Below are 27,440 nucleotides of genomic sequence, written 5' to 3' on the forward strand. Positions count from 1 at the left end.
GGCTGTGTGGTCCAGTGGTTAAACAAAAGGGGCTTGTTGCTAGGAGGTTCCCGGTTCAAATCCCGGCTCAGCCACTGACTCACTGTGTGACCCTGAGTAAGTCATTTAACCTCCTTACGCTCAGTATTTAGAGTGAGACATTGTTGTAAGTGACTCTGCACCTGATGCATCGTTCACACACCCTAGTCTCTGTAAGTCACCTTGGATAAAGGCATCTGCTAAATAAACAATGTCGACCCAGGGGACTTTTTCGACCTGAAAAAAGAAACAAGGACCAGGGGTCACAAATGGAGATTAGATAAAGGGGCATTCAGAACAGAAAACAGAGGGCACTTTTTTACACAGAGAATTGTGAGGGTCTGGAACCAACTCCTCTGTAATGTTGTTGTCACCCTGGGATCCTTCAGGAAGCTGCTTGATGAGATTCTGGGATCAATAAGCTTCTAACAACCAAAATAGCAAAATGGGCCAAATGGCCTCATCTCGTTTGTAAACTTTCTTATGTTCTTAAATAATAATAATAATAGAGGTAGAAAACCGAGCAGGATTGTCAAGAGCTTGCTATTGAAAAACACTTTCAGTTTATTGATTTTTCCAGTTTTCAGAAAATAGCAAAACCATTAATACATCAAATACAAAAAATGGAAATAATAATTGACTGTGTGTTATTAAAAGACCAAATTTCCTGAACCTTAATTCTGGTTTCCTGAAAACGCTCTGTTTTTAACGGCTGCTTAAATCCTTCTATAAGAGTTGTTTTTTTTTTGGAGTGAAGGTTCTATACATGTGCTGGATTTTAATAATGACACTGAAGCTGGGGCAACCTTTAGACCTGCCTTCGAGCAATTGAGGAAGTTCTCATTAAGCTTGATGTAAAGACACATTAGTAATTCCCAGCAGAGAGGCCCCTGAGAAGGTGTCTCACAGCCCCTGGCATGTGTTGCCCATGTGGCTGTGGTAACACAGTATCCCTGGAGAACACAGCCGCAGTGCAGTGTAACCGCAGCACTGGCTGAGAATCGGTGCACTTTCCTGGAAGAGCTTCTGAAGTGGTGTATAATTGCTCTTTTCCATGGCGTGTTTAACAGTCAGCCAAGGTAATTGGTGTTTCCAGCTTCCAGCTCCCAGCCCCAGATGTTGGATATACCTAACATTCCTTTTCTAATAGTTCAGACATCAGACGTTATTTTGAATGTTTTAAAGTGTTCAAATAGTACTTTTTCACATAAATAACTTGGCTTTTCCTGGTAGATTTTGGAGCTGCTGTTTGTATAGTCTGATTCGAGTCTGTGTAGTCTGAGTTCTACTGTCTTGAAACCATCTTCTTTCTTTCTTCCCCAAATGAAAACTGTGGCAGCAGAGTTTGGTCTGGAGAGTGGAACTGATATAAAAAACATTTAACCCCGGGCTTTAGATAAGCTAGCAGAATCTCACTTGGGCTAGACTCCAGGGGTGGAAATGAGACTCCTATTGCATAGCAATTTCACCTATTCCAGGTTTTACTATGAGCTTGATTAGCCCTAGTGTATATGCAATAAGTTCAGGTGTGCTGTGTAATGGGAGTCTTATTTCCATCCCTGGACACCCTACTGTTTCCATTCATTCTAGGAACAACTGGGGAGTTCACCTTACTACAAAATTAACTCCCAAACAGCAAATAATTTACTAATAAAAAATATGAATAATTCCAAAGTAGAGGATTGAAAAGGTAATTGCAGTGCAGTAGTAAAAGTGCTGTGACCAGTGTCAGTATTGCATATGCTTGTTCCTAACTTCCAGTATACTTCTGAAGGCTGCTTGGCTATTTGTTTTTTGGATTTGTTTAGAATGTAATGGACTGTCAGTTTAGTAGTCATGTGTGTTAGCAGATAAACTGTATTTTGCCGGTCTTCACTGGGGATTCTGGAGGGAGTGTCACTTCGGCTGTGTATTAGGGTGGCAAAACTGGCAGGGACTGCTTCTCCTCATCGCGCTACAACTGTCCCTATGGGCCAGGCTCTTGGTCTACTCAAGTGGACAACTGCAGGGATGGCCTTTGTCCTTATTGACATCTGCTCTCGAATGTAAGCTTGCTGTGTAATAATATGGAGGAGGGCAGTGCATATAATACCCAGCATGAGGGGATGAAGGAGGGCAGTGCACACTGTTCTCAGTCTCATAAGCTGAGCTGTTCTACTGGAGAGGCTTTCGTGCACGGAGGGGGGGGGGGGGGGGAGGAGGGGAAGGAGGGGAAGAAGTCCTGACAGCTTTTGGCCAGAATTACATTTACCTAATTTTGCTTTTTGTTTCTTAGTACATTCTCCGCCACTTGTAGCATCCGATATGAAATGTGTTTGTTTGGGAGCGCTGATTGGAATCGTGGTCTGGAGGATCAAAAGAGGAGGAAGTCTTGGTGGGTTTTTCCTGTGTCTGCAGTCTGCTTTCCTGTCTTGGGAACTTCAGTAGGTGGGGCGGTGATGCAGCACAGAAAAGCATTTGACATCATTGAGCAATAGATCCTTTCTTTTGTTTTCTGGACCATTCCTTTTGCCACAGACAACCAGTGTGGAAAGATCCCACCGCTGATATTCAACAGAAGACAATGGACAATGCCCCGAATCCCTTGGCTACCATCTCCTCCCTACTGCTGAAGATAAACAAACTCGGACAAGACATTGTTTGTGTTATTAAAAATGGTTTATTTTTTATTTGCTTAGTATTGTGGTGGCCTGCAGTAACCTTGCTGTCTTCGTGAGAGATAATTAGATTCTCACTTCAGTACCTGGTGGAATCTCCACCGCAGTCAATTCAAATGATTTTATTTAACAAAGCAGAAAATATTAACTTTTACATGCAGTTATCTCAAAGTAAGTCATGGGCATTCATTGTATTATATTGAAGTGCGAACAAACGTCTCCTTCGTCTCTAGGGCCTCTTTGAGTTATTATTAACAGTAAGTTGTCTCCTGGCCTCAAGTCTTTTTACCTAAACTGTAGCCAATGCATTTCCTCAATGCCAGCTGTCTGTGTTTATCTTCATAATTGGTGCCACTGAGTGTATCCTAACAGCTTGTGTTCTGCTGCGCTGCCTCAGTCTGGCAAATCTTTTAAAACAAACGAACACACGAACGGACAAACAAATACTGGCAGTGTGAGCCAAGCGTTTGGGCAGGGAGATCCATCTTGATCTTGAAGCAGATCCTGTCCTTCCTCTTGCATGTTGGTTTCAAATTCGTTTTTCGGTTCTTCCAGGGTTTTTCGGCTAGGTTTGAAAAGTTTCCAGAATTCAACAGCACTCCCTGTGGTCAATTTATGTTAATAGTTTTGTGTTGGAACCCAAGTTCAGCTAGATAAACCACGGCTTGTGTGGATATACCTCAAGTGACGTTATGCCAGTCTTGTATGTCACATAAACTTTTACACCAGTAAGGTACAGTACAGGGATGGAAAAAAAAAACTATTGCATAACAGTTTCACCCATTCCAGCTTTTACTACGAACTTGATGAGTCACAGTTTATAGGTAATAAGCTCAGGTGTGTCTTATTAAACTTACAGTAAAACCAGGAATGGATCAAACTGCTATGCAACAGGTGTCTTAGTCCCATTGCTGACAGTATGGTGTGTGCCTCCGTAAGTATGTGTATGTATGTGTTTGTGCGTGTGTGTATGTGTGTATAACTGTGTGTGTGTGTGTATGTGTCTCAGTGTTTGACTGTGTGTGTGTCTCAATGTTGGACTGTGTGTGTATCTCAATGTTTGACTCTGTGTGTGTGTCTCAATGTTTGACTGTGTGTGTGTGTGTATCAGTGTTTGACTATGTGTGTGTGTGTCTCAGTGTATGACTGTGTGTGTGTGTGTCTGTGTGTATGACTGTGTGTTTGTGTGTGTCTCAGTGTATGACTGTGTGTGTGTCAGTGTTTGACTGTATGTGTGTCTCAGTGTTTGACTGTGTGTGTGTCAATGTTTGACTCTGTGTGTGTGTCTCAATGTTTGACTGTTTGTCTCAGTGTTTGACTGTGTGTGTGTCTCAATGTTTGACTGTTTATCTCAGTGTTTGACTGTGTGTTTATGTGTGTGTTTGACTGTGTGTGTGTGTGTGTGTCTCAGTGTTTGTGTGTGTGTGTGTGTGTGACTCAGTGTTTGACTGTGTGTGTGTCGGTGTGTTTGTGTGTGTGTGTGTGTGACTCAGTGTTTGACAGTGTGTGTGTGTGCGTACGTATGTATGTGGGTGTGTGTGAGTGCGAGTATATATGTATATGGAAGGCTATCCGGGTCAAAAATTCGTTATTTAGTACGCGTTTCAAATATTTAGTACACGTATTGATTTGGACCAATCAAAATACATAAAATACTACACATTCTAAATAAATGTAAACACATTTTCTACGTAGGGGCCGATCATTTTACAGTCATGCAGCGTAATTACAAGAGTTGCCAATCACCTTCGGGATAACATCTTTTTAATTTCAGACATGAAAATAAATTAATTGGTTCTCATTTCATTTTCAGTGATCTGATTGGCCTAATTAGTATGTGAAATAATTAGAATTACAGCACGTAATAAAGTCAAATTAGAACATGTACAAAATATTTGAAATGTGTACTAAATAACACGTTTTTGGCCCAGGTGGGCTTCCATATATGTATGTGTGTACGTGCGTGTATGTGTGTGTGTCTGTGTGTATGTGTGTGTGTGCGTGTATGTGTGTCTGTGTGTTCATATGTATGTGTGTGTGCGGGTGCGTACGTCTCTTGGTGTGGAAACGTCCAGGCCTGCCTGTGAACCCCTGTGTTACCCGAGTAGTGACCCATGTGTCTGCCGCCACGCTGCCTCCAACTGTCTGTCTGTCACAACCAGCCTGCTGAACAGCTGGCGCCCCCGGCCAATGGCAATCTGCCACCCAGCCCCTGCTGCTCTAATTATTAACATCTCACCTCATTTCCTACCTGATATAGAAGTTTCAACAAATTGCCCTACTTTATTTCAGAGCTGGGAAACCCAGAGTCTGATTTATGAAATGCCTGGAGATCTCATGTGGCACAAAGAGAATATTCATGGGGTCCGTCATCAGATCTGTGCTGGGGACCTTGACTCCAACAGGACTTGCCCTGCTACAGACAGTGTGGTATTTCAGTAATGTGGGAGAGAAACGGCCAGTAAGCTGTACAGGGCCAAATTCAAGTCCAATGTTAGAGACTAGCTTAGAGACGCCTTTTGAGTCCTTGAACTACAGTACTGGCTTGCTTGTTTCCAGTGGTTTACAATAGTTTTATTACCCTCACTCAGGGCGACTGAGATACAGTATTGACGTAATGAAAGTGGCTGATGGCCCTCTTTAGTACACGTTATTTAGTTATGATAATCTGGGAGTAGATGGAGACTGCCTGTTTGTCTGGCCATCTATCTAGAGATGTGCAGTTATGATTAAACATAAAAAGGACATTCCTTAGCACTGAGAGTATATGCAGACTGTCTGTCTATCTGTCTGCTTGTCTGTCTGTACATTATGTAGTATCTATTGATATGCAGTTATGATCAGACTTAGAAAGTGCATTCTGGGGCCCAAGCTATTATAAGCATCAGAATCTGTGGGTATATGTCTGGCTGTCAGTTCATATTTCACACTTATGCTTTGAAATACATCCAGAGATACAGATCTACATTAATGATTTAGATTCTGTTATAGTAAGCAAACTGTTGCAGCAGCAAAGGTCATTCAAAATGATCTAGACAGCATTCAGAACTGGGCAGACACATGGCAAATGAAATTTAATAGAGACAAGTGTAAAGTATTGCATGCAGGAAATAAAAATGTGCATTATAAATATCATATGGGAGATACTGAAATTGAAGAAGGGAACTATGAAAAAGACCTAGGAGTTTATGTTGACTCAGAAATGTCTTCATCTAGACAATGTGGGGAAGCTATAAAAAAGGCCAACAAGATGCTCGGATATATTGTGAGAAGTGTTGAATTTAAATCAAGGGAAGTAATGTTAAAACTTTATAATGCATTAGTAAGACCTCATCTAGAATATTGTGTTCAGTTCTAGTCACCTCGTTACAAAAAGGATATTGCTGCTCTAGAAAGATTGCAAAGAAGAGCAACCAGAATTATCCCGGGTTTAAAAGGCATTTCGTATGCAGACAGGCTAAAAGAATTGAATCTATTCAGTCTTGAACAAAGAAGACTACGCGGCGATCTGATTCAAACATTCAAAATCCTAAAAGGTATAGACCATGTCAACCCAGGGGACTTTTTCGACCTGAAAAAAGAAACAAGGACCAGGGGTCACAAATGGAGATTAGATAAAGGTGCATTCAGAACAGAAAATAGGAGGCACTTTTTTACACAGAACCAACTCCCCAGTAATGTTGTTGAAGCTGACACCTTGGGATCCTTCAAGAAGCTGCTTGATGAGAGTCTGGGATCAATAAGCTACTAACAACCAAACGAGCAAGATGGGCCAAATGGCCTCCTCTCGTTTGTAAACTTTCTTATGTTCTTATGTTCTTATGTTCAGAGAGGTACTTCATCAATTATGATGAAACTTGGTTCGGCCAATCCCATGATTTGTTATTGAGAGTAATCAGCATGTAAGATATATGGAGGCATGTCTGTTTGTAAAACATGTTCATACAGGTAATATAAGCCATGACAATCTCCCTTTTCATGTTACCCTTATACAAGCATAGCAAAGTGTAATAAAGCACAGTGAAAGCATGGTAAAACATAGGAAAGCATTGTAAGCATATTAATAAACATGGCAAACCAGGGTAACCTGTGGTAAAAAAAAGCATGGGAAAACTGCAAAAATACTGTGAGAAACTTTTAGAAAGGTACTGTTACTAATTTAGATTTCACAGCTATGTCAGGAGGTGTACAGTATCTTTTATTATAGACATCATTTTAATTCACTGTTATCACACCATGCTGTGCTATGCTATGGAAAAATACAAAGGGGAACATTTTGAAAGTGTTTACAGTAGTCTTCAATTAAAGGGTACATAAGGACCTTTTTATTTTATTGTGTTACATGTTCCCATGTGTTGCTACAACTGTCTACGTAAGGTGTGTGTATTGTTTTAATTTTTTCTTTTTTACATTCCCTGTCTCAAGATGGCATCACATGTACCCGCATGGACCTCTCTGAACTACATTCTACTCCTGCTCACTGGTAAATCCATCTCAGTTACATATGTGAGCAGGAGGATAATGGGAAATGTAGTCCTGAGAGGTCCTTGCGGGTACATGTGAAGCCATCTTGAGGCAGGGAATGCAGTTTAAAAGTTTAAAGAAGTGGTCAAAAAAAAAAAAAAAACAATACACACACCTTACGTAATCAGTTGTAACAACACATGGGAACATGTAACACAATAAAATAAAAAGGTCTTTATGTACCCTTTAAGTCCTGTGTAAAAAAAATGATGTAATATTACAAAACAAGAACAAAACAATCAAGTATTATAATTGAAGGAAATCTTAAGCACTCTTGTTTGTTTTTCATTGTGTTACCATGTGACTGAATGTGTTTTTCTTCTTTAAAAAAATAGTTGTTAATTAAGGACTGGATTAAACTTTTTGAAAATAAAGCCTAAAGTGTCTCCTGAAAATATATATGACAGCCATTTATATTGACTTGTAAAAGATCTACCGGAGTCTGGAGGAAAGCCTTTCTGAAGCTAAGATGGACTTCGCTGTGTTTTAATAGATGTCATTATTATTATTCATTTATTTAGCAGATGCCTTTATCCAAGGCGACTTGCAGGTGTTACAGAGCAGTAAAGGGTTACAGTGCAAGATTAATATTTAAATACAGTGTCGTTTACAATAAGTGCAAATAACATGACTGAAACACAATATGAACTAGGATGCAACAAGTTAGGATTACAACAAGTAATATCTGCAATGACATATTAGTAGTGCAATAGTGCAAGGATAGTGCATTAGCTGAGGGTACAGTGACATGGTGCTGAGGTCAGGCAAGTCCAGTGCATAGTAGGGGCAGATCAAGAGATCTACAAGCGCAGTCTTGAGGAGGCAGCGGAAGGCAGTGAGAGACAGAGCAGTCCTGAACTTCTCCGGTAGCTGGTTTCACCACAGAGGGGCTAGGTAGGAGAAGGAGGCTGGAGAGTGGAGGGAAGGCATGACTAGTCGGCCAGTAGAGGAGGAGCATAGAGCGGTAGGCAAGTACAAGGGTCTTGAATTGAATGCGAGCAGAGGTAGGCAGTGGAGGGTGCGAAGCAGAGGGGTAGCGTGAGAGTGGCGAGGTTGGGAGAATGGAAGACGAGCGGCAGAATTTTGAATTCATTGGGAAAAGTGACTTGAAAGCCATTTGAAACCCTGTTTCGTGCACTTCATTGCAAAAATAAGAAAGTTGTCATTGTTTTATTTGTGGGACCCATGTGTCTTTTAAAGAGTTGACCTGTTGTTGTCTTTAATTTCAGCTCACAGCGACGACCTTTCCTGTAGTGGTTAAGCTTGGTCACGCTCACGCCGGTATGGGCAAGGTAAGCCAGGTTTCATTATTGTATAGCTTCTCATGCACTTCACCTCTGGAGACCTGACCATGTGCGTTTTTTTCAAGCTTTTGACCAAGATACTGTATCAAGTTTGCTCCAGTCCTTTGGAATAGAATTTAACAAATCTACTGTCTGAAAACGAGCTATAAACATTTTAGCTACAGTTATCAGCACTCCAATCAACAGAAGACATTGTTTATACCTAGTTTATAAACATTAGAAGTCTGTAATTCCTTTTGGAAAAAATGCTCCTGGTCCAAAAACTTAACAAACCCAGTCACTTGAAATCAACTTTTTTAAGAAAGCACTGTCTGTGTCTTCATCTTTTATACAAATGATTTAATTTTTCTGTGGCGTTACAAAGAATACATTTACTACTAGTTAACGTCTTCACTGCTGCTCTGCATTACTTAAACGGACTGAAGTAAATAAAACCATATCTCAGTCAAAATTATTTTTCAAGGGGTAATAATAAGCTGCTGTATAATTATCTGGCTTCTAAACTGACTGGACAAAAACTAGGGAGCTGCTGCAAAGGGTGCATAGTTTGTCCAATGTTGCAGGTTTGTGTGATTTGGGTCACTCTAACACTTGTCTATTGCTTGTCACAAAACCATGCACAACTCTGCAGGCTTGATCCATCACAACTTGATTTGTGGTTTTCTGCAAATGTTGCCTTTCTAGGAACACCCGGACATGGACATGGATACGTTGGTCATTGCAGTCACTGTGTTGAGGGACCAGCCGGGTGCAACCCTTATCATGCCCCTTGTGAAGTCATAGAGATCCTTCATGATTGTTGCTGAATAGTTGCACATATGACTACGAGAGAGAGAATAATATATAGGTCAGAAATATATTACCACACAATAATATGTCTCAAGTTGGCATTGCTAGCTCAAAACTAACGAGAGACGTAACATATTCCGACCCATATATATATATATATATATATATATATATATATATATATATATATATATATATATATATATATATATACTGTATATATATATATATATATATATATATATATATATATATATATATATATATAATTCTATGTTTCTTATAGTCTTTCTCAAGCTGCTTTTGTTTGGTTTTGTTTGTGTAAACTGTGACGCATTGCTGTTGAAATTGCTGCACTCATAGTTCTATCTACATGGGTTATGCTGCTATGCTTTGGAGACAACTTGGTAAAGTCATCCCCGTTTTTTTATTTTTTTTTCTGACAAGGTGAAATTCGAAAGGTGTCCAGGTCTTTTTCAGATAGCTGGTGAAATACGACTTTGTGAGGTTTATGTCAGTACATGTTTTTCTTCTTGTATCTTAATTTGCTTGCTCTTTTAAAAACATTTGTTTAAATTATTTTGTTATCGATGTGACTGCAGTGATATATATATATATATATATACACACACACACACACACACACACACACACACACACTTTATTGAAAGTAAATATATAGGTGCCTTGCAGTATGCATTGTTAACTGAAATAGACTCACACAAATTGTTATGAAAATGACATGCTTAATGTATTTATTCAGTTTGTCACAATAATGGATGGACAGACTTTGATAGCTGGTGCGAGTAGGCGAGCGTCTGGTTATATATAGAGTCCCTTGATACAAGCGCTGTTCGTGCCTTATTCTGCACTACTGCATTGGAATATGCATGAGTCACCATTCTTTCTAGAAGCCTGGTTGAGGCTGCTGTGAAAGGGTGTGGGAGATCCAGGAGCGAGATGCAGACAGACGCAGCTTCAGAGTGCTCCTCTCACTGCTTACGGCTCATAGGAATGTCAGGAATTCCTTTCGGGTCTTATTGCCATCTTATCTGTTCCGATGTTTTCACATTGCCTGAAAGGCAATCTGACCTCTTTTTGTATGGGGGAAAACATAAATAAAAAAATTGGGATTATTTTTTCTTAAATAACATTACTGCGTAAAAGCAGTTATCAAGCATTGAAACTGACACTACATCACAGTGAAGCAGATCAAACTGACTGGTGCTTATCTTATCCAAGTACGACAATGTCTGTCGATTGTTAGAACTGTGTTCATTTTTTATCTGCTGTGGGGGTATGTAACGTAGCTTGCTATTAACTGCTATGCAAAAGAGCCAGGCTGATCTGCAGTTATAGAGCCGTTTTCACTCCCATCTTACCGACAGGCACTACACAACACTTCCTATTACTCAGAAGCCAATGGGGGGTGCCTATACATGTTATAAATAATCAATGGTCAGATTTAGTCGCCCTGACAGACCGTGCTACATACTCCTGCTTTGGTGTGCAAGGCACCTAGATATTGATTTACATTTACACGAGCAGAACATTGACTCGAACTCTCAGTGTTCTTACAGGTTTAATTCTATTGTACCTCAGATTCATAGTACCCTTCATTGAGATTGCAGGGAGGATCGGCCTGCCTGTTTCACCCCAGTGCTGCCCTCCACAATGTTAATGCTATTACACAACACCAGCACGAAGATTCTGGAATGACTTTAGTACACAATGAGCCAAACATTCTGTCTGGTGTCTACAGGGAAGGGTGTGGGAGAGATGGAAAGTCCTAAACAAAGTTCCAGAACAAATCAAAGTTCATATTTGTGGTTTTTAATTGCGGTCGTTTTGAGGGAAACCTCATGAGAAAAGGAAGCTTGCTGCTTTTAGCCTTTGATAAAATAAAATAAAATAAAATAAACACAAAAGCACAGTGGCTGGGTGCTTTGGGATTTAAAAATCTGGTTTCAATGTATACTGTCCTTTTTCATATGAAATACATTTTATAAAATAGCCTGTGATATTGCGAATACACCCAAGTGTACATAATAATTCCTTTGAGGGTTTCTTGTGAAACAAAAATCACGAGAGCCCTAGCTGCTCCTGAGATGGATTTACAGACGTGCTGTAGGTACAGTTCTGGTGTATTTTATTTGTTATAAACCTTGTTGACATACTCCACGTGACAAGCGGGTCTGTTTCGTAGATTTCTCTGGGGTAATTTCTTACTACTTGTTCATGTACTGGCAGTAGCAGGTATTACTATTGAAAAGCTGACTTCAGACTACTGGGCATCCACAGTGTTATTATCTACAGGGGACACCTGCAGTCTAATTATCAGCAAGTAGTGATATACCCACTGATCAATAAAGACTGTAAAACTCAGGAGTCCATAGGAACATTATAGCAATCACTCTGTGGTGCTGTAAGTAGACATGTATTGTCCCATGTTTTTGTTTTTTTTCTTGTGTTATTTGTTTTTGCACAGCAACACTAGTATACAGTACATAACTTCATTATTAATTCAGAGTTCTGCGTTTGGGATAAGCATGTCAAGCAGCACTCCCATCTCACTTTGTTTTCTTCAGTAGATCAGTATTAAACAAGAACAACATTTGGAAACCAAATAGACTTGAAATCCCTTCAATGTTCTGTTTGCTTCAGAAACAGCAAAACTTGCAAATTACTTCTATTCCCTTTTATAAGTTTAACTTATAAACGCAGGTGCTGACTTGCTCAGTTGTCCTGACAGGAACATTTCCGGTACCTTTGTAAGCACTGCGGCAAAAAGAAGGCTCCAAATGGGACGTCTGCAGCTAAAACTACCGTCAGATGTAAACAAACTGGAAAGCCAACAAGCACTCAGCGAAATAGAGTGCACAGATAAACAAACTAAAGAAACCACCTTGAAACACATTTTAGAGTGAAACTGAAACTGAAAGCAACAGTCGCTTAGCAATGGTTATATAAAAAAAAAAAAAACACAAAGGTGTTTGAGAACTATCTAGTTTGATTTGGAGCATTTGATTGCATGAAAAAAATGTGTAAGCAAGCCACACTCTTTTTGTTTTACTTAATTGTTTTTATGAAATAGAAAAACAAACTGGACCTAGAAACCTAGACTAGAATAGAGTGCAAATAAACGTTGAAACAGCGCAGTGAACAAACAGACATTTTATTAACCTACCCACTACTATTACCTACCCCTTGGAAAAGCGTCCCATAGTAAAAGCTGAGCAAAGTGCGATAGAATATAGTGAAAGCATGGTCAAGCACAGGAAAGCATTGTAAAAGAGAAGTATTGTAAACGATAGTCATAGCATGACAAGCCATGGTAAACTATGATAAATGCATAGTAAAATCACTGGCAAAGCATGGGGGAAAAAAATGACAATGTACATTTACTGTGCTAAACTTTTGTAAGCGACAGCATTTTAGGAATTTAATATATGGTTATGATTGGATGTGTGATGGGGCATTAACAGCAACACACAGCGTGGAGGGCAGCAGTATGGAGTAGTGGTTAGGGCTGTGGACTCTTGACCGGAGGGTTGTGGGTTCAGTCCCAGGTGAGGGACACTGCTGCTGTACCCTTGAGCAAGGTATTTTATCTAGATTGCTCCAGTAAAAACCCAACTGTATAAATGGGTAATTGTATGTAAAAAATATGATATTTTGTAACAATTGTAAGTCGCCCTGGATAAGGGCGTCGGCTAAGAAATTAATAATAATAGGGGCTCCCGAGTGGCGCATCCAGTAAAGGCGCTCCTCGCAGGATGTGCCCTATAGCCTGGAGATCGCAGGTTCGAATCCAGGCTATGTCACAGCTGACCGTGACCGAGAGTTCCTAGGGGGCGGCGCACAATTGGCTGAGCGCTGCCCGGGTAGGGAGTCAAAAGTTTATATACCCCAATGGAAATTTATAATTTCTAGAAATTTCTCGAAAACAAATCATTATAGGAAAAATATTTTGTAGCAAAAGTTTTGATTTTGTGGATGAGGAAAAAAAGTTACAAGAAATAGATGTCTACATACTTATTTGAGTATTTTTTTTCTGCAAAACTCCACAAATGCTAATTCAAAAGTATTCATACCCTGACAAGGAAAATGAAATTAATAGCTAGTTGTGGCACCTTTAACAATAATAATTTCTTTAAACTATTAGCATATTTGTCAATGAACTTTTGGCATGATTCTTTAGTGATTTTTGACCATTCTTCAAAGTAAAATTGTTCCAGTTCATTCAAATTCTGAGGACTTCTCTTGTGCACAGCCTTCTTCAACTCATACCAAAGATTCTCAATCGGATTTAGATCGGGACTTTGACTAGGCCATTCCAGAAACTTGATTTTATTCTTCTTTATTCTTCTTCTTTGGTATGATATGGAATCCATTTTACCATGTAGTGGAACTAAATTTCTTCCAGACTAAGGGAGCGGTATGAGAGTACCATGAGTCTTGTACTTCTTGATAATAGAAACAATAGTTGAAATTGGGATACTCAAATGCTTGGAAATCTTGCACCCTTCTCCAGCTTTCTGCCTAAGGTCTTCAAATAGCTCTTTACTTTTTCCTGTATTGACAGCAATCATCCTATGCCTAACCCTTTTATACTCTCTAAGAATGATCACCTACAATTTAGCATTTTCTAGACTTTTCTAGAATTAGCATTTTTGGAGTTTTGCTTAAAAAAATGCTGAAATAAATAATTGTAGACACACACACTACATATATATATATATATATATATATATATATATATATATATATATATATACATATATATATATATATATATATATATATATATATATATATATATATATATATATATATATATATATAGTGGCAGAGCAGATCCCTGCCTGATCACCTGAATATATATTTTGGTGCTTAATAATATAAAGACACATGTGTACATTACATATGCAGTAATTGCAATAAGAATTTCAAACATCATAAAAATGTAAAGCGGCAGTAAGAATAACTAAGGAGATTTAATCAGAAGCCTTACTTAGCTTTTAATGAAAGATGAAACTTTGTTTTTACCCAATTGAACTTATACAGCACAGTGGAAAAACTCTGGATATAAACATTGTTGGTGCCAATGTCACGTCAGCCATTTACACATTCCTCTTTCATGTTAACCTTTTCCACTGACAAGCTAAATGGAACGCTACCAATGCTGTTATCCCAAGTCTTTGCATTTCACCAGCAAATAACATTACATTATTGTGGCAAAGTGCCCCGCCCCTGTGTGCATTTGTGTGTTTTGTGTATGTATGCGTGCGTATGTTAATGTTGGTGTATAGATTGGTACACGGGATATAAACGGGTCTGTGTTTCACGTATATTTAAAAAGTGTAGATTTGTATGTAGGCACGAGGAGGGCACAAATCACTTCACGTGCTGGTTAAATGTAATATGTGAGCACGGGGTTGCACAGAATGAATTCACGTGCTGGGATTCAAGTGAGTAATTAATTAGTAATTGAATCCCAGCACAACAGTATATATAGATGCACGTTTTAGTCACTTGTGGTTGGTGTTCGGTGAGTGGAGAACGGGATTGGAGACGGAGGTGAAGTAAAATAATAATAATAGTAAAAGTAATAGTTAACGTGTTTTCACTCACCGTGTTTGTTCGTCTGTCTGTCCTGCACCGTCTGTTTAGCGTTTAGTCGTTTTGTATGTCTATTTATTTTGGCGTGTAGTGCCGTGTCCAGTGTTTTTGTCTGTTCCAACCTTTTATTTTCTGTTCTGTTTATTAAATGCTGAACGCGATCACGCATTCAGCCTCACCAAAACCCCATCTCTCTGTCGTTTGTGTTCCTGTTTCTGGTCTGACGCCACCCACTCCGGCCGTCTTTGTGACACGTGGTGTCTTCGTGGGATAGCCGCGCCTCCAAGCGTCAGACCAGGAGGGGTCTGGATTAAAAAAAAAAAAAAAAAAAAAAAATAATTACAAATATTGTTTTGGGGGAAAAAAACAAAACAAAAAAAAAATCAATGGCAGAAGACGCCATCAAACTGCGGGGCTGGTTCCTGGAGAATGCTGGGCTGGAGGCCCAGTCTCTGCCCATAGTCGTCCGGGTCCTGTGGATGATGGACAGTGAGAGATGGGAGGCATATCAGCAGGAACACACCCCAAACACCTTGGAGGAGGGTGTGGAGTTTGTCCTCAACTACCTGGAGGCAACCATAAATGGAACAGCAGCCCAGGTAGCAGGACCACCAGCAGAGGAGTACCTGCTGTCCCCATCTCCACCAGCAGAGGGTGAGTACCTGCTGTCCCCATCTCCACCAGCAGAGGGTGAGTACCTGCTGTCCCCATCTCCACCAGCAGAGGGTGAATTCCTGCTGGTTTTGCCTCCACAGCCCAAATGGGAGGAGCCTGAGCATCCACAGCCCAAATGGGAGGAGCCCAAGCGGAAGGAGCCCGAATGTCCTACGCCTGAGTGGGAGGAGCCTGAACGTCCTACGCCTAAGTGGGAGGAGCCCGAACGTCCTACGCCTGAGTGGGAGGAGCCCGAACGTCCTACGCCTGAGTGGGAGGAGCCCGAACGTCCTACGCCTGAGTGGGGGGAGCCCGAACGTCCACAGCCCAACAGGGAGGAGTCGGGGCGTCCACAGCCCAACAGGGAGGAGTCGGGGCGTCCACAGCCCAACAGGGAGGAGTCGGGGCGTCCACAGCCCAACAGGGAGGAGTCGGGGCGTCCACAGCCCAACAGGGAGGAGTCGGGGCGTCCACAGCCCAACAGGGAGGAGTCGGGGCGTCCACAGCCCAACAGGGAGGAGTCGGGGCGTCCACAGCCCAAAAGGGAGGAGTCGGTGCGTCCACAGCCCAAAGGGAGGCAAGTCGGGGCTTCCACAGCCCTGGGACCCAAGCCACCAGCAGAGGGAAAATGCCTGCTGGTTCAGCCCCAAGAGCCAGAAGGGGAGGAGTTACAGGCTCAACCCCCTGAAAATTTTTGGGGGGGAGAAGGGCAGGATGCTGGTGTCCCCCAGCAGCCTCTCGCTATGCTGCTGAAGGCAGCACGGCGTGCACATGCCCAGCCGCCACAGCAGAGGGAGCCAGCACCGCCAGGAGCAGAGGAGCTGGAGCTTCCTCTACCTCCACCACCTCCAGGAGCAGAGGAGCAGGAGCTGCCTCTGCCTCCACCACCTCCAGGAGCAGAGGAGCAGGAGCTGCCTCTGCCTCCGCCACCACCACCGCAAGGAGCAGAGGAGCAGGAGCTGCCTCTGCCTCCGCCACCACCACCGCAAGGAGCAGAGGAGCAGGAGCTGCCTCTGCCTCCACCACCTCCAGGAGCAGAGGAGCAGGAGCTGCCTCTGCCTCCGCCACCACCACCGCAAGGAGCAGAGGAGCAGGAGCTGCCTCTGCCTCCGCCACCACCACCGCAAGGAGCAGAGGAGCTGGAGCTGCCTCTGCCTCCACCACCGCCAGGAGCAGAGGAGCTGGAGCTGCCTCTGCCTCCACCACCTCCAGGAGCAGAGGAGCAGGAGCTGCCTCTGCCTCCACCACCTCCAGGAGCAGAGGAGCAGGAGCTGCCTCTGCCTCCGCCACCACCACCGCAAGGAGCAGAGGAGCAGGAGCTGCCTCTGCCTCCGCCACCACCACCGCAAGGAGCAGAGGAGCAGGAGCTGCCTCTGCCTCCACCACCTCCAGGAGCAGAGGAGCAGGAGCTGCCTCTGCCTCCGCCACCACCACCGCAAGGAGCAGAGGAGCAGGAGCTGCCTCTGCCTCCGCCACCACCACCGCAAGGAGCAGAGGAGCTGGAGCTGCCTCTGCCTCCACCACCGCCAGGAGCAGAGGAGCTGGAGCTGCCTCTGCCTCCACCACCGCCAGGAGCAGAGGAGCTGGAGCTGCCTCTGCCTCCACCACCGCCCGGAGCAGAGGAGCAGGAGCTGCCTCTGCTGCCCGTACCTCCGCAGGGAGTACGGTGGCCGGAGCCCCAGAAAGGGGAGCTGCCGGCCACGAAGAAGGGGGAGGAGGTCTGGAGACCACTTTCCCCAGCAGCAGTTTCGCTGCAGGAGTTCTTGTGGCCGGAGCCCCACAGGAGGGAGCTGCCGGCTACGAAGAAGGGGGAGGTCGGGGGACCACCTGCCCCCGCAGCTTTTTCGCTGCAGGACGGGACCAACAGACTGTCAGCCGTGCCACTACCGGCAGGGGTGCTGACAGCATTGCCAGCCAAGGGCCCACTGAAGCCTCCCTTCCCAGCCCGAGACTTTGTTCTGGACTGCTGGGTTTTTAAGGGGGGAGGTGGCCGTTGAGGCCATGTGTGCTGCGCACAAGGGGGGGTATATGTGGCAAAGTGCCCCGCCCCTGTGTGCATTTGTGTGTTTTGTGTATGTATGCGTGCGTATGTTAATGTTGGTGTATAGATTGGTACACGGGATATAAACGGGTCTGTGTTTCACGTATATTTAAAAAATGTAGATTTGTATGTAGGCACGAGGAGGGCACAAATCACTTCACGTGCTGGTTAAATGTAATATGTGAGCACGGGGTTGCACAGAATGAATTCACGTGCTGGGATTCAAGTGAGTAATTAATTAGTAATTGAATCCCAGCACAACAGTATATATAGATGCACGTTTTAGTCACTTGTGGTTGGTGTTCGGTGAGTGGAGAACGGGATTGGAGACGGAGGTGAAGTAAAATAATAATAATAGTAAAAGTAATAGTTAACGTGTTTTCACTCACCGTGTTTGTTCGTCTGTCTGTCCTGCACCGTCTGTTTAGCGTTTAGTCGTTTTGTATGTCTATTTATTTTGGCGTGTAGTGCCGTGTCCAGTGTTTTTGTCTGTTCCAACCTTTTATTTTCTGTTCTGTTTATTAAATGCTGAACGCGATCACGCGTTCAGCCTCACCAAAACCCCATCTCTCTGTCGTTTGTGTTCCTGTTTCTGGTCTGACGCCACCCACTCCGGCCGTCTTTGTGACAATTATATATATACTTATCTGGCATCGCTTGGGACAATGTGCTGGATTACAGAGGTGCTGTAAAGTCTAATAATGTACCAACAAAAAAAAAGATATAAATGAAACCTGCCTCACAATTTCAAAAAAAGATCACATTGCAATCCCATGTGACCAGAAAGAAGCGCAGTCTTTATTAAAGAGACCCCACTTTTTGGAAAGGCCTCTTATCATTGGGTACATAGGAGAGACAATGAAATGTCCAGACCTCTCGTCCAAAGCACTACAGTAGATTCATTCCTGACTGATTCTCTGTTGGCTCTTGCAGGTGAAGGTGGAGAGTCATTATGATTTCCAAGATATAGCCAGCGTGGTGGCTCTGGCAAAAACCTACGCTACCACTGAGCCTTACATCGACTCCAAGTACGACGTCAGGATCCAGAAGATAGGCAGCAATTACAAAGCCTACATGTAAGTGCTTCAGTTTCTCTAGAATAGTACGAGAAAACTAATTAACCTGCTGTTATCAGTACGCTAAGCATTTCATTCTTCATCCCTTGGGCAGTTGTCCAGTGATACAGGGCTTCACAAACTGTCTTGGCTCAAGGTGTCGTGTCGTCCCCCCACACCCCCATCACCCCCATGACTTTAGCCACCCTGACTGACTCTCACCCAAAATTTAGATTTGGATCCCTTTAGTGAGAGAGGCTGTGAGTTTGTACTGGTAGAGGTACTACTGCTTTCAGTACTGTCTGACTGCAAATGTAACACAAACCTGCCTGTAAAGGTAAGCAATATGGTTTATTTTATTTATGTCAGGGGAAGACAATATATCATAACATTGACAGAAATCCTGTATTCATTTTTGTTTTTAATTTAAGAAAATGATGTTATAATTATAACAGAATTTTTATTATAACAATCACCCCCTCTTGCTGTGTAATGGTACACACTGTTAGTGTGGACATGAGCCAACATCAGTGTTACATCTGAAATAACCCCAAGCACCTGGCAGCAGTGTTCGTGTGAATTAATTGATCCCCAGGTGTGGAGGACATCGCTCTGTCAGGGTCATTTGGGAGAGAACATTTCTCGATCTGCTGCGGCACCCCAAAACCATCCCGCGGTCGCCCAGAGGTCCCCGGACCCCAATTTGGAAGCCCCTGCTGTAATTTACCACTCTGATGTGGTGAGGCTGGAGGCAAAACTATTTCATTAACCATCCTGGAGTAGTCTTTCTGTAAAGTTACTTACTTAGAACCCCACAAATCCACACTAATAAAACACCCCTGCACCCAGTCAGCCACAACACAAAGAACAACGCAGTATGAACGAAAGGTAAGTGGTGGGATACAAAGCCAGCCTCAGACCCCTCACTTACTTGACAGTGATTACAGAGCAGCTCACAGGAAAGGGACGCTTGGAGATCTGAGAGGGGATTTGAAACACAATCTAGCGTGGAAAGAGAGGAGCGCTCTGTGTTTCTGTGAGGAGTGAAAGAGCAAGCTAATCCACAAGCTTACAGTGATGTACAGGGAGCTGTTGTGTCGACAGGAACACGATAGAGAATTCAGAGAACAGCCCACGGCCCTGCGTTAGTGCTTCGGAGGTCAGCAGGGATTTAGCCAGTGGCCATCTTCAAAGCATCGGCCAGGGTGTAGAAAGTTGCCTTGATATCAGGTAAGCTCCCAAGCTTAGCCAGGGGAGATGTGTGGCGCTGCAGAAGCATAAAAACAGTTGCTGTGGAAAAGATTACAAGCGGACAGCTGTTCTGAAACGAAGCTTTAAATATTTTTAGCATGATACAAAATGAGAAATAAACAACATAATGCTTAAGACGCCTTATATTATATTTAGGGCTTCTGATTTTCAGTTTTAACCAATCAAAAACGATTAAACACCCTGATACAAAAACAATGAAATCGGTGTATAGGCAATAAAGAATGGGAAAAAAATGGAAATGGTTACTCAATTCCCGGTGATTTCACCCCTTTCCCAAAACTACTACAAAAAACAAACTACCTTTCAGTGCAGTTGGGGAATGTCCCTCCTTTCTGACTTGTATCTAGCATTGATTCGATCTGAATACTTTAAACCTGCCCCAACTACTGAGTGGCATCAAATTCCTACGTTTCAATTGGAGAATCCACTTGCGAGATTTAATACGAGATTACAAGTAGGAATGGAGACTTGTTTGCAGGATTTAAAGCTATATTACAGTTAGATAGGGAGGATTTAAAACAAAATTGCTAATTTTGGCGAAATGAAAAAAATGCCTAGACACAAACGATTTTGGTTTATCTCGAAAATAGCTAAAAATAAGCACCGAAAAAATAAATTAATAAAAACAGAAAAACAGAAGCCCTAATTATATTATAGTATATTACATTACTTAGTAGTTTGGTTAAACATTTTTTCTCCTTTTAAAAAAATAGGAATTTAAAACTGGAGTAAACAAATGCCCGTACATTAAAGAGGAACTTGATACAGGTCTGAAACATCTCAGCAACGTTATCTGTCATGTGTTCTTCATCTTTAGATTTGTAGATCATTTTCTGTTTCCGTCGTCACATCCTGGTGACTTTTTAAAACTCACAAGTTTGAAGCACCCCTGTGTCCTCTATAGAGCTCTCTAACATGTCTACTCTCCAAGTGCAGCTGGTACACCAGTGTAACCGTTAACCTGTCTCCCTGCAACACTCATGTAAGAAACACCTTTTGTTCTACTATTATTATTATTATTATTATTATTATTATTATTATTATTATTATTATTGTTGTACCGTCTGAGTGCAATTATAATCGGACACAGAATTGCAACTCTAAAAGATCACCACTCCATTAAGATCCCTAACACATGGAGTGCACGCTCTATCTCTGAAGTAACTTCTAAGCCCTAGTTTAAGTTTCTGACTGTCACACAGATGATTTAGCATGCCTGCTGTCTGTTTCAGTTTATTTCTTTTTTTTTGCTGTTTTAACTACTCTCTGTAACTTAGGCTAGTGAGCATGTGGTCGACACTTGACATTAAAACTGACAACTTAAAATGATTGGACATAATTCTGCTTTGCCTGGGTAGCAGGAGATACAGTATGATCAGTGGCAGGGCGTACCTTGTAATTTACACGTCAAGCTTGACACTGTAGGTCGGATCATGACCTTGGGTGCCCTTTCATGCACCAGCCTCCTGGGCACCCTGAATCTGTAGTGACCCCAGTGGGAGTTTACTCTACATGCATGGTTTTCAACAGCTTTTGTGGAGCTGCACTGAAAACGATGCAGTATTATCACAGGCCACATGTTTTAAACAGTTTATTGTAAATCCAGTGCAGCAGACTTGTTTATTGAATACCTTTGCGGTCAGCTTTACTAAAGCTCTAGCTAAGGGCTTGTAAATTATAAATCTTGGAAACTTAGGTCAAAGACAAACCCTGACACGAACACCCCCCTGCCGGCCTGCCAGTCAGTCCTGGGCCTCTCAAGCAGAGGCTGCCCTTCGTGGAAGTTGCTTTTGTGGTGCACATTACACTGTATGCCCAGCTAACACATTCTCAGTCTTGCCTTTAACTTGATGAGCATCAGTGCAGTTTGTGTTATTTTATGTCTTTCACCAGACGTAAGGGAACAGCAAGGCGTATAGCTCTGTGCATCTGCATGCAGAAGGAAAATGAGCTCCCTGTGTTTTATTCACTGTGGAAAAGTTGTGTTGGTTCCCCTGATGGGTCTGCCTGCTCTCACTGTACCGTAGCATTGCTGTGCCCCATGATAGCAAGTGCAAACAAACACCATGACGTTTCCACCGCAGCCTAGGCCCCTGGGATGGAAGACATGCTTATTTCATTTGTATATGATTCTGTGTGTAATGTTTTTAGACCGCTGTGACTGAATTACCTCATGCTTCCTCTATTTCAGCAGCTCAGCCCATGATGTATATCCTTTTCACCTCAAGTCTTTGTGCTCAGCCAACAGCGCAAAACTCTTTAATGAGACGAGTCAGCAAGGTGTTTAAATTGTTCTGAAGGGAATGTATGACCACACTTTGATGATTACTGCCTCTTTTGAGACTTCCCCTGCTGAAACATCAGTAAATTACTGAATGCAGTCCTGGGTACCGGACCAGCTACTATCAGCTATCTTTGAAAGTCAAACCTGCTTTCTTGCCGATTGTGGTGGTTACATGGCAGTGGTGCTTTAACACATGCCAAGGACAGCTCATATACACAAAAGTGTGTTCTACATATAGCAGGCATTTCAGGTGGTTTTGTCCGGCCCTGGTAGGTCTCCATTTTAACCCCAAAGACCATGGTACGGACGTTTCCCTGTGACTGTGATTGAAATTTAGTTTATTTTAGTATTTCTTAATGTTCCAGAACAGTAAAGTACACTTAACAGCTGAAAACCGCACCACTGACATATTGTAACACTGTAATGTCTTAGTGTTGCAAACATTGCATGAACTGCTCTAGCTACAGGAAGAGCACTGTTCTTGTGTGTTTTTTTATTACTCTGTTTGTCTTGTAAGGCTCCTGTTACTCATCAGTGCAGTACCCCCACGCTGGTTTCAGAGTCACACCATCGACCTGTGAAAGTACCAGTCTGCTTCCAGGTTTTTCCACAGTCGTATGAAAAAAGGAAAGAAAAAATATCAATTTACAGCATCATCAAATCTGAAAAGCAGCTGGAATCTGCAATGGAGAGTTTCATTGGGTTCTCCTTTCATCACTTCCTGGAGACAACAAGCTGCTACTTTATTTTAGTTAGCCAAAGAAAATATATGATATTGCTGCTAATTTTCTGATACTGTTTGAAAGAAATACGTTGATTAAAATGAAAAATCAACTTACTTGCAACTAATACCCCGTACACACAGACGAGTTATGATGGTTCAGAACCGGCACTGATGCGGCATTTTGGTCTGTATGAATTTCCTGTACAGTCACAGAGCCATCATATTTTATGTCGTCTCTGAACCACCTCACGAGGTGATTTGGAGACAGCACTGAACCGTCTCAACTCCGTGTGAAAGGCTATGTGCTATAGTGGGGGGTGAACTGAAAGTTAGCGTGACTGTATACCAGACGTGTTGGGTATTTTTGTCATTGGTGTTACACGCTTTCATTTTTTTCAAATACAATACCTTCCAGCTACTCTTTTGCCAGGGTCTTTAGAAGTGCCCTCTCTCTCAAGATTTATATTTCACGCACCATTTTTTGATATCAGGTAGACAAGATTAATCGATCAATTATTATCCCTTGTAACAATACAATAGAATTTTTTTTTATATATATATAGCGCCTTTCACAACAGAGTTATCACAAAGCGAGGTACAATGAAGAATAAGGTAGTCTGGTGGATATTCTCAGGGAGTGAGTTCCCAAGTCTGGGCGCATAATTAGAAAAAGCTCTTCCATCCATAGAGACAAGGAGGAAGGAGAGACAGAGAGCAGACCTGAGTTGGAGGAATGCAGAGAGCGACCCGGAGTGTACGACGACACCAGCTCACCATTTTCCCTACAAACCTTATATGTCAGAAGCAGGACCTTAAAATCAATTTTCTGCTTTACAGGCAGCCAATGTAAGGAAGCCAAGACAGGGCTAATGTGCTGTCTTAGTTTGGTACGAGTTAGGAGTCCCGCAGCAGAGTTGTTCTGTTACTGTGTGGGTATCTGCCGATTGACGAGAGACACAGAGGTTGACGTTGAAAATGCTGCTCAGGTGTCCAGGTTTTATTGACAGAGATTACAGTGGTTGCAGTGGCAGGTGGCCGCCACTAGGGTAGCAGCATGGTAGCCCCAGTGCAGGAGGACATACACACCAGTGTACATGAAAATGATTCATACAACAAATGCTAAACAAAACACAGTTCAAACCAGCTAGAAAATAAAAGTTGACCCAACAGTGGTCGAGCGCTACTCCCCTAGAAAAGCTCCAGGAGCAGTCCTCTCTATGCTTGGGAGGGATTAACATCCCCTAAAATGTTCCCCTATTGCTTCCAGTACTTGTGATCCTGGTATACACACAGCGATCCTAGATATCAATACAGTTTTCCTTTTAAATTTTTCTCACCATGGTTGACACATGCAGTCGTGAGGATCCTACAGCCAAACTGGCCTTCCCAGACAGTCTGTATCCCTGCTTGTAGAACAAACTGGCTTCTCAGACAGTCTGTATCCCTGCTTGTAGAATAAACTCACCTTCCCAGACAGTCTGTGTCCCTGCTTGTAGAACAAACTCACCTTCCCAGACAGTCTGTATCCCTGCTTGTAGAACAGGCTTCTCAGCCCCTTTTTAAAGGCGGGTGGCCGGGGCTGATTGATAATCAATAATTCAATCAACACCTGGCCACCTGCTGCACATGAATTTCAATTAGATAGGGAGGGAATTCTAACCTCCCAGCGCTGCCATATCTAACCCAAACTTAATTTGCAAAAACTTTCAAATTAAACACATTTTCTTTACAAGCAAAACAAAATCATTATTTATACGTGCAGAGCCTCAGCCCTGCCACACCTCTATTAAGGATGCATTAACCCTCCATTACACCCTTTCCTGTGTATAGATGTTATATCCTGTGCATTTACAGCAGAGCTCTTCTACTGAACAGTGGCTCCTGAGTGCAGTCTTGTTTTTTGTGGTTTATAATAAACAAATAGGTGCACAGTGTGTCTCTTATTATAACAGAAACCATTTCTCACAGATGACAGAATCCCCTTGCCTGAACAGGATGACATCTCTTACAGTGTAATAATTATCAGCAATAGAAACGCAATTGATTTGGAATAAATATTGCACTGTGGTCCTGATAGGACAGCACAAAGCCTGCTACGTATAGCGATAGAATGCAGTATCATTCTACCTATCCCATTGCAGCTGCCCATCTGCTACCATTGTCCCCAGTTCAGAACCATATACTGTATGTAGAATTGTAAGCCAAGTCTTTTCATTGCATGCCCCATACAGGTATAATCAGTGGTGTAGTCTTATTGTAAATCTTATTGTAAGAATTATTGTACGAATTCACATTTTATTTGTATACTGAACTTCTAGTAACACATATATGGGTAATGCATTTATGTAATTTCTACAAATATGTCTACAAAGTGTCTTTTTCCATCTTTCCATGTCAGTGGCAGAACAATGATTTCTGAGATGATTATAGTACTGTGCTCCTGCTCCTTTTTATACAATGAAAGAAGTAAATGAATGGCATGCATAATTGCTAATTGTCTTGTTTTTTAAGGAGAACCTCCATTTCCGGCAACTGGAAGGCGAACACAGGATCTGCAATGCTGGAGCAGATCGCCATGTCTGATCGGTACGTCTCTTAGATTCTTACTGTCACTGAACCTCAGAGATTATTTTACTTTTATATTTAATTACAGTGCCATTCATTTCACAGCAAGCCTGACTCCTTGCTTTCAATTCATGGATATACTTCAAAATACAGGTACCTTAACTGGACTGAAACTTCGCTGGATTTATACAGTCATAAAGGCATTCGTGCACATCACAACTCTTTATAAAAAAAGGTGCTGAGCAATATAAGGCACTTTGTATATGAAATAATGTCTCTACAAAGTCATAAAATAGTTCTTAGCAGTGGTAAACCAACCATGCATACGTCGCTTAATTGTTGATATTTGTGGAGTCGGGACAGGTCGCACACTCAAAAAAACTCTTCTATATTCTTCAAGACATGACCACTGATGTTGTGTAGCAAAATCTTCTTACATTTTAAAACATTTTGATTCGAACAAACTATATGTCTATGGCAGGGAACTGGAACTGAAGTGCAGCTCCTAAAGTTAAAGCACCTCATTTAGAATTATGAAATCAAAACAAAAGAAAAACTAAAAACTCAAGATTTGAGTAATGACAATAGGAACCGGTCAGCGGCTATGGATCCTCTCTTTACATTCACACAACTGTGTTAGTGCATGCTGTAAATATCAGTACATGATAACTGCATTTCCAGTACACATAGTTAATGTACGTGTACTTGGAAGTGTATACAATTTCACATCATTCACATGCAAAACTATTGCTATTACCTGGATGGATACCCAACGGTTTTCAGGGCTTGTAAGTAAATATCTGGTTCTATTTTGCCGCTTTGTATCCAGGTAAACATCCTGTTGTGTGCCACAGGGTTGTGTTCAGTCTGGAAAGAGCAACAGTGTTTCATTATTATATCAGACAATGCCAAGAGCCTGACAAAAGCCATAACCCTGACCTAGGTATAGAGGTAAACGGTCTATGTGGACTGAACCCAGACAACTATATCATCAATCACTCAATCATAAAAATGTCAACTTATAAGAAACTAGGGGTTCAGACTCTACCCTGTAGGGTTTGTTTAGAGCATTTTACAGCACTGGATTGTATCAGAGACCTGTCCATAGTTATCCCAGGGTGACGCCCCTACAAAAATTGGTTGATACAATCCTGGTCCTACTTCTCTGGTACTGTAAAATGCTCTAACAAAGGATGTGGCTTAGTCCATCAGTGGATCAAATAAACCCTAAGTTAAGTAAGCGACTTCTTAATACTCATCACATCCCCAAGCAATCATCTTAATCGCTGCTCAAAAGTCGGATTAACTTGGATGAGTAGTAGATTAAGCAGTATTCGGCTGTATCTAACAGTAGTGCCATCTCTGTTTTAAAATGACATATTCCTGCTGTGTCACTGCTGTGACAAGCAGAGTGCAGGAGCTTGCCTCCAGCTCCTGAACAGTGTTGTGATGAGCCTTTGTCTAAATAGAAGAACATAGCCTTATGTGTTAGTGCTGCGGGCCAGCACGCTGCTGCCAGGCTCATTAGGAAAGAACGGTGAAACAGAGACAAAAAGACGACGTGCTCCCCTGCAGCTGCTTCTGCCAAAGGGAGGCACGTTTAGCAAAACAGATAAGAAGGTTGCATCACATTGCATATCTCGACCATTACTAACACGCAGAAAACAAAGTACAGATTGCAGTTGCTAATTGGAGGGGGAATGCCAGCAGTCTGGTTAACTGATATCCTGAATAATTGATTTCTGCAAGTTTAAATGTGAGAAATTCAAAGTACTTTTAATGGACACTCCTTATTACAGTAGTAACGGAAAGTTCTACATAACAAGTGTTGACTGTTCACATTTTTACTTTTTAAGATGCACTGTATTGAATAAACACTAAAGAGATGGAGCCTATTATTTCAACACAGTTCACTTGTCTTATGATGGAAT

General features: G+C 42.1%; 1 protein-coding gene across 1 annotated transcript; it reads left to right on the forward strand.

Annotated features, from left to right (window-relative positions):
- The first annotated feature begins 8,433 nt into the window (after positions 1-8,433).
- On the forward strand, positions 8,434-25,543 carry LOC131725492 (synapsin-1-like). The gene is made up of 3 exons (XM_059018719.1): positions 8,434-8,491; positions 18,543-18,685; positions 25,456-25,543. The coding sequence occupies exons 1-3, from the start codon at positions 8,483-8,485 to the stop codon at positions 25,541-25,543; spliced, it is 240 nt and encodes a 79-aa protein (XP_058874702.1). The 5' UTR covers positions 8,434-8,482.
- The last annotated feature ends 1,897 nt before the right edge of the window (positions 25,544-27,440 follow it).

The sequence above is a fragment of the Acipenser ruthenus genome, unplaced genomic scaffold, assembly GCF_902713425.1.
Source record: "Acipenser ruthenus unplaced genomic scaffold, fAciRut3.2 maternal haplotype, whole genome shotgun sequence".
In the NCBI taxonomy this organism is placed as follows: Eukaryota; Metazoa; Chordata; class Actinopteri; order Acipenseriformes; family Acipenseridae; genus Acipenser; species Acipenser ruthenus.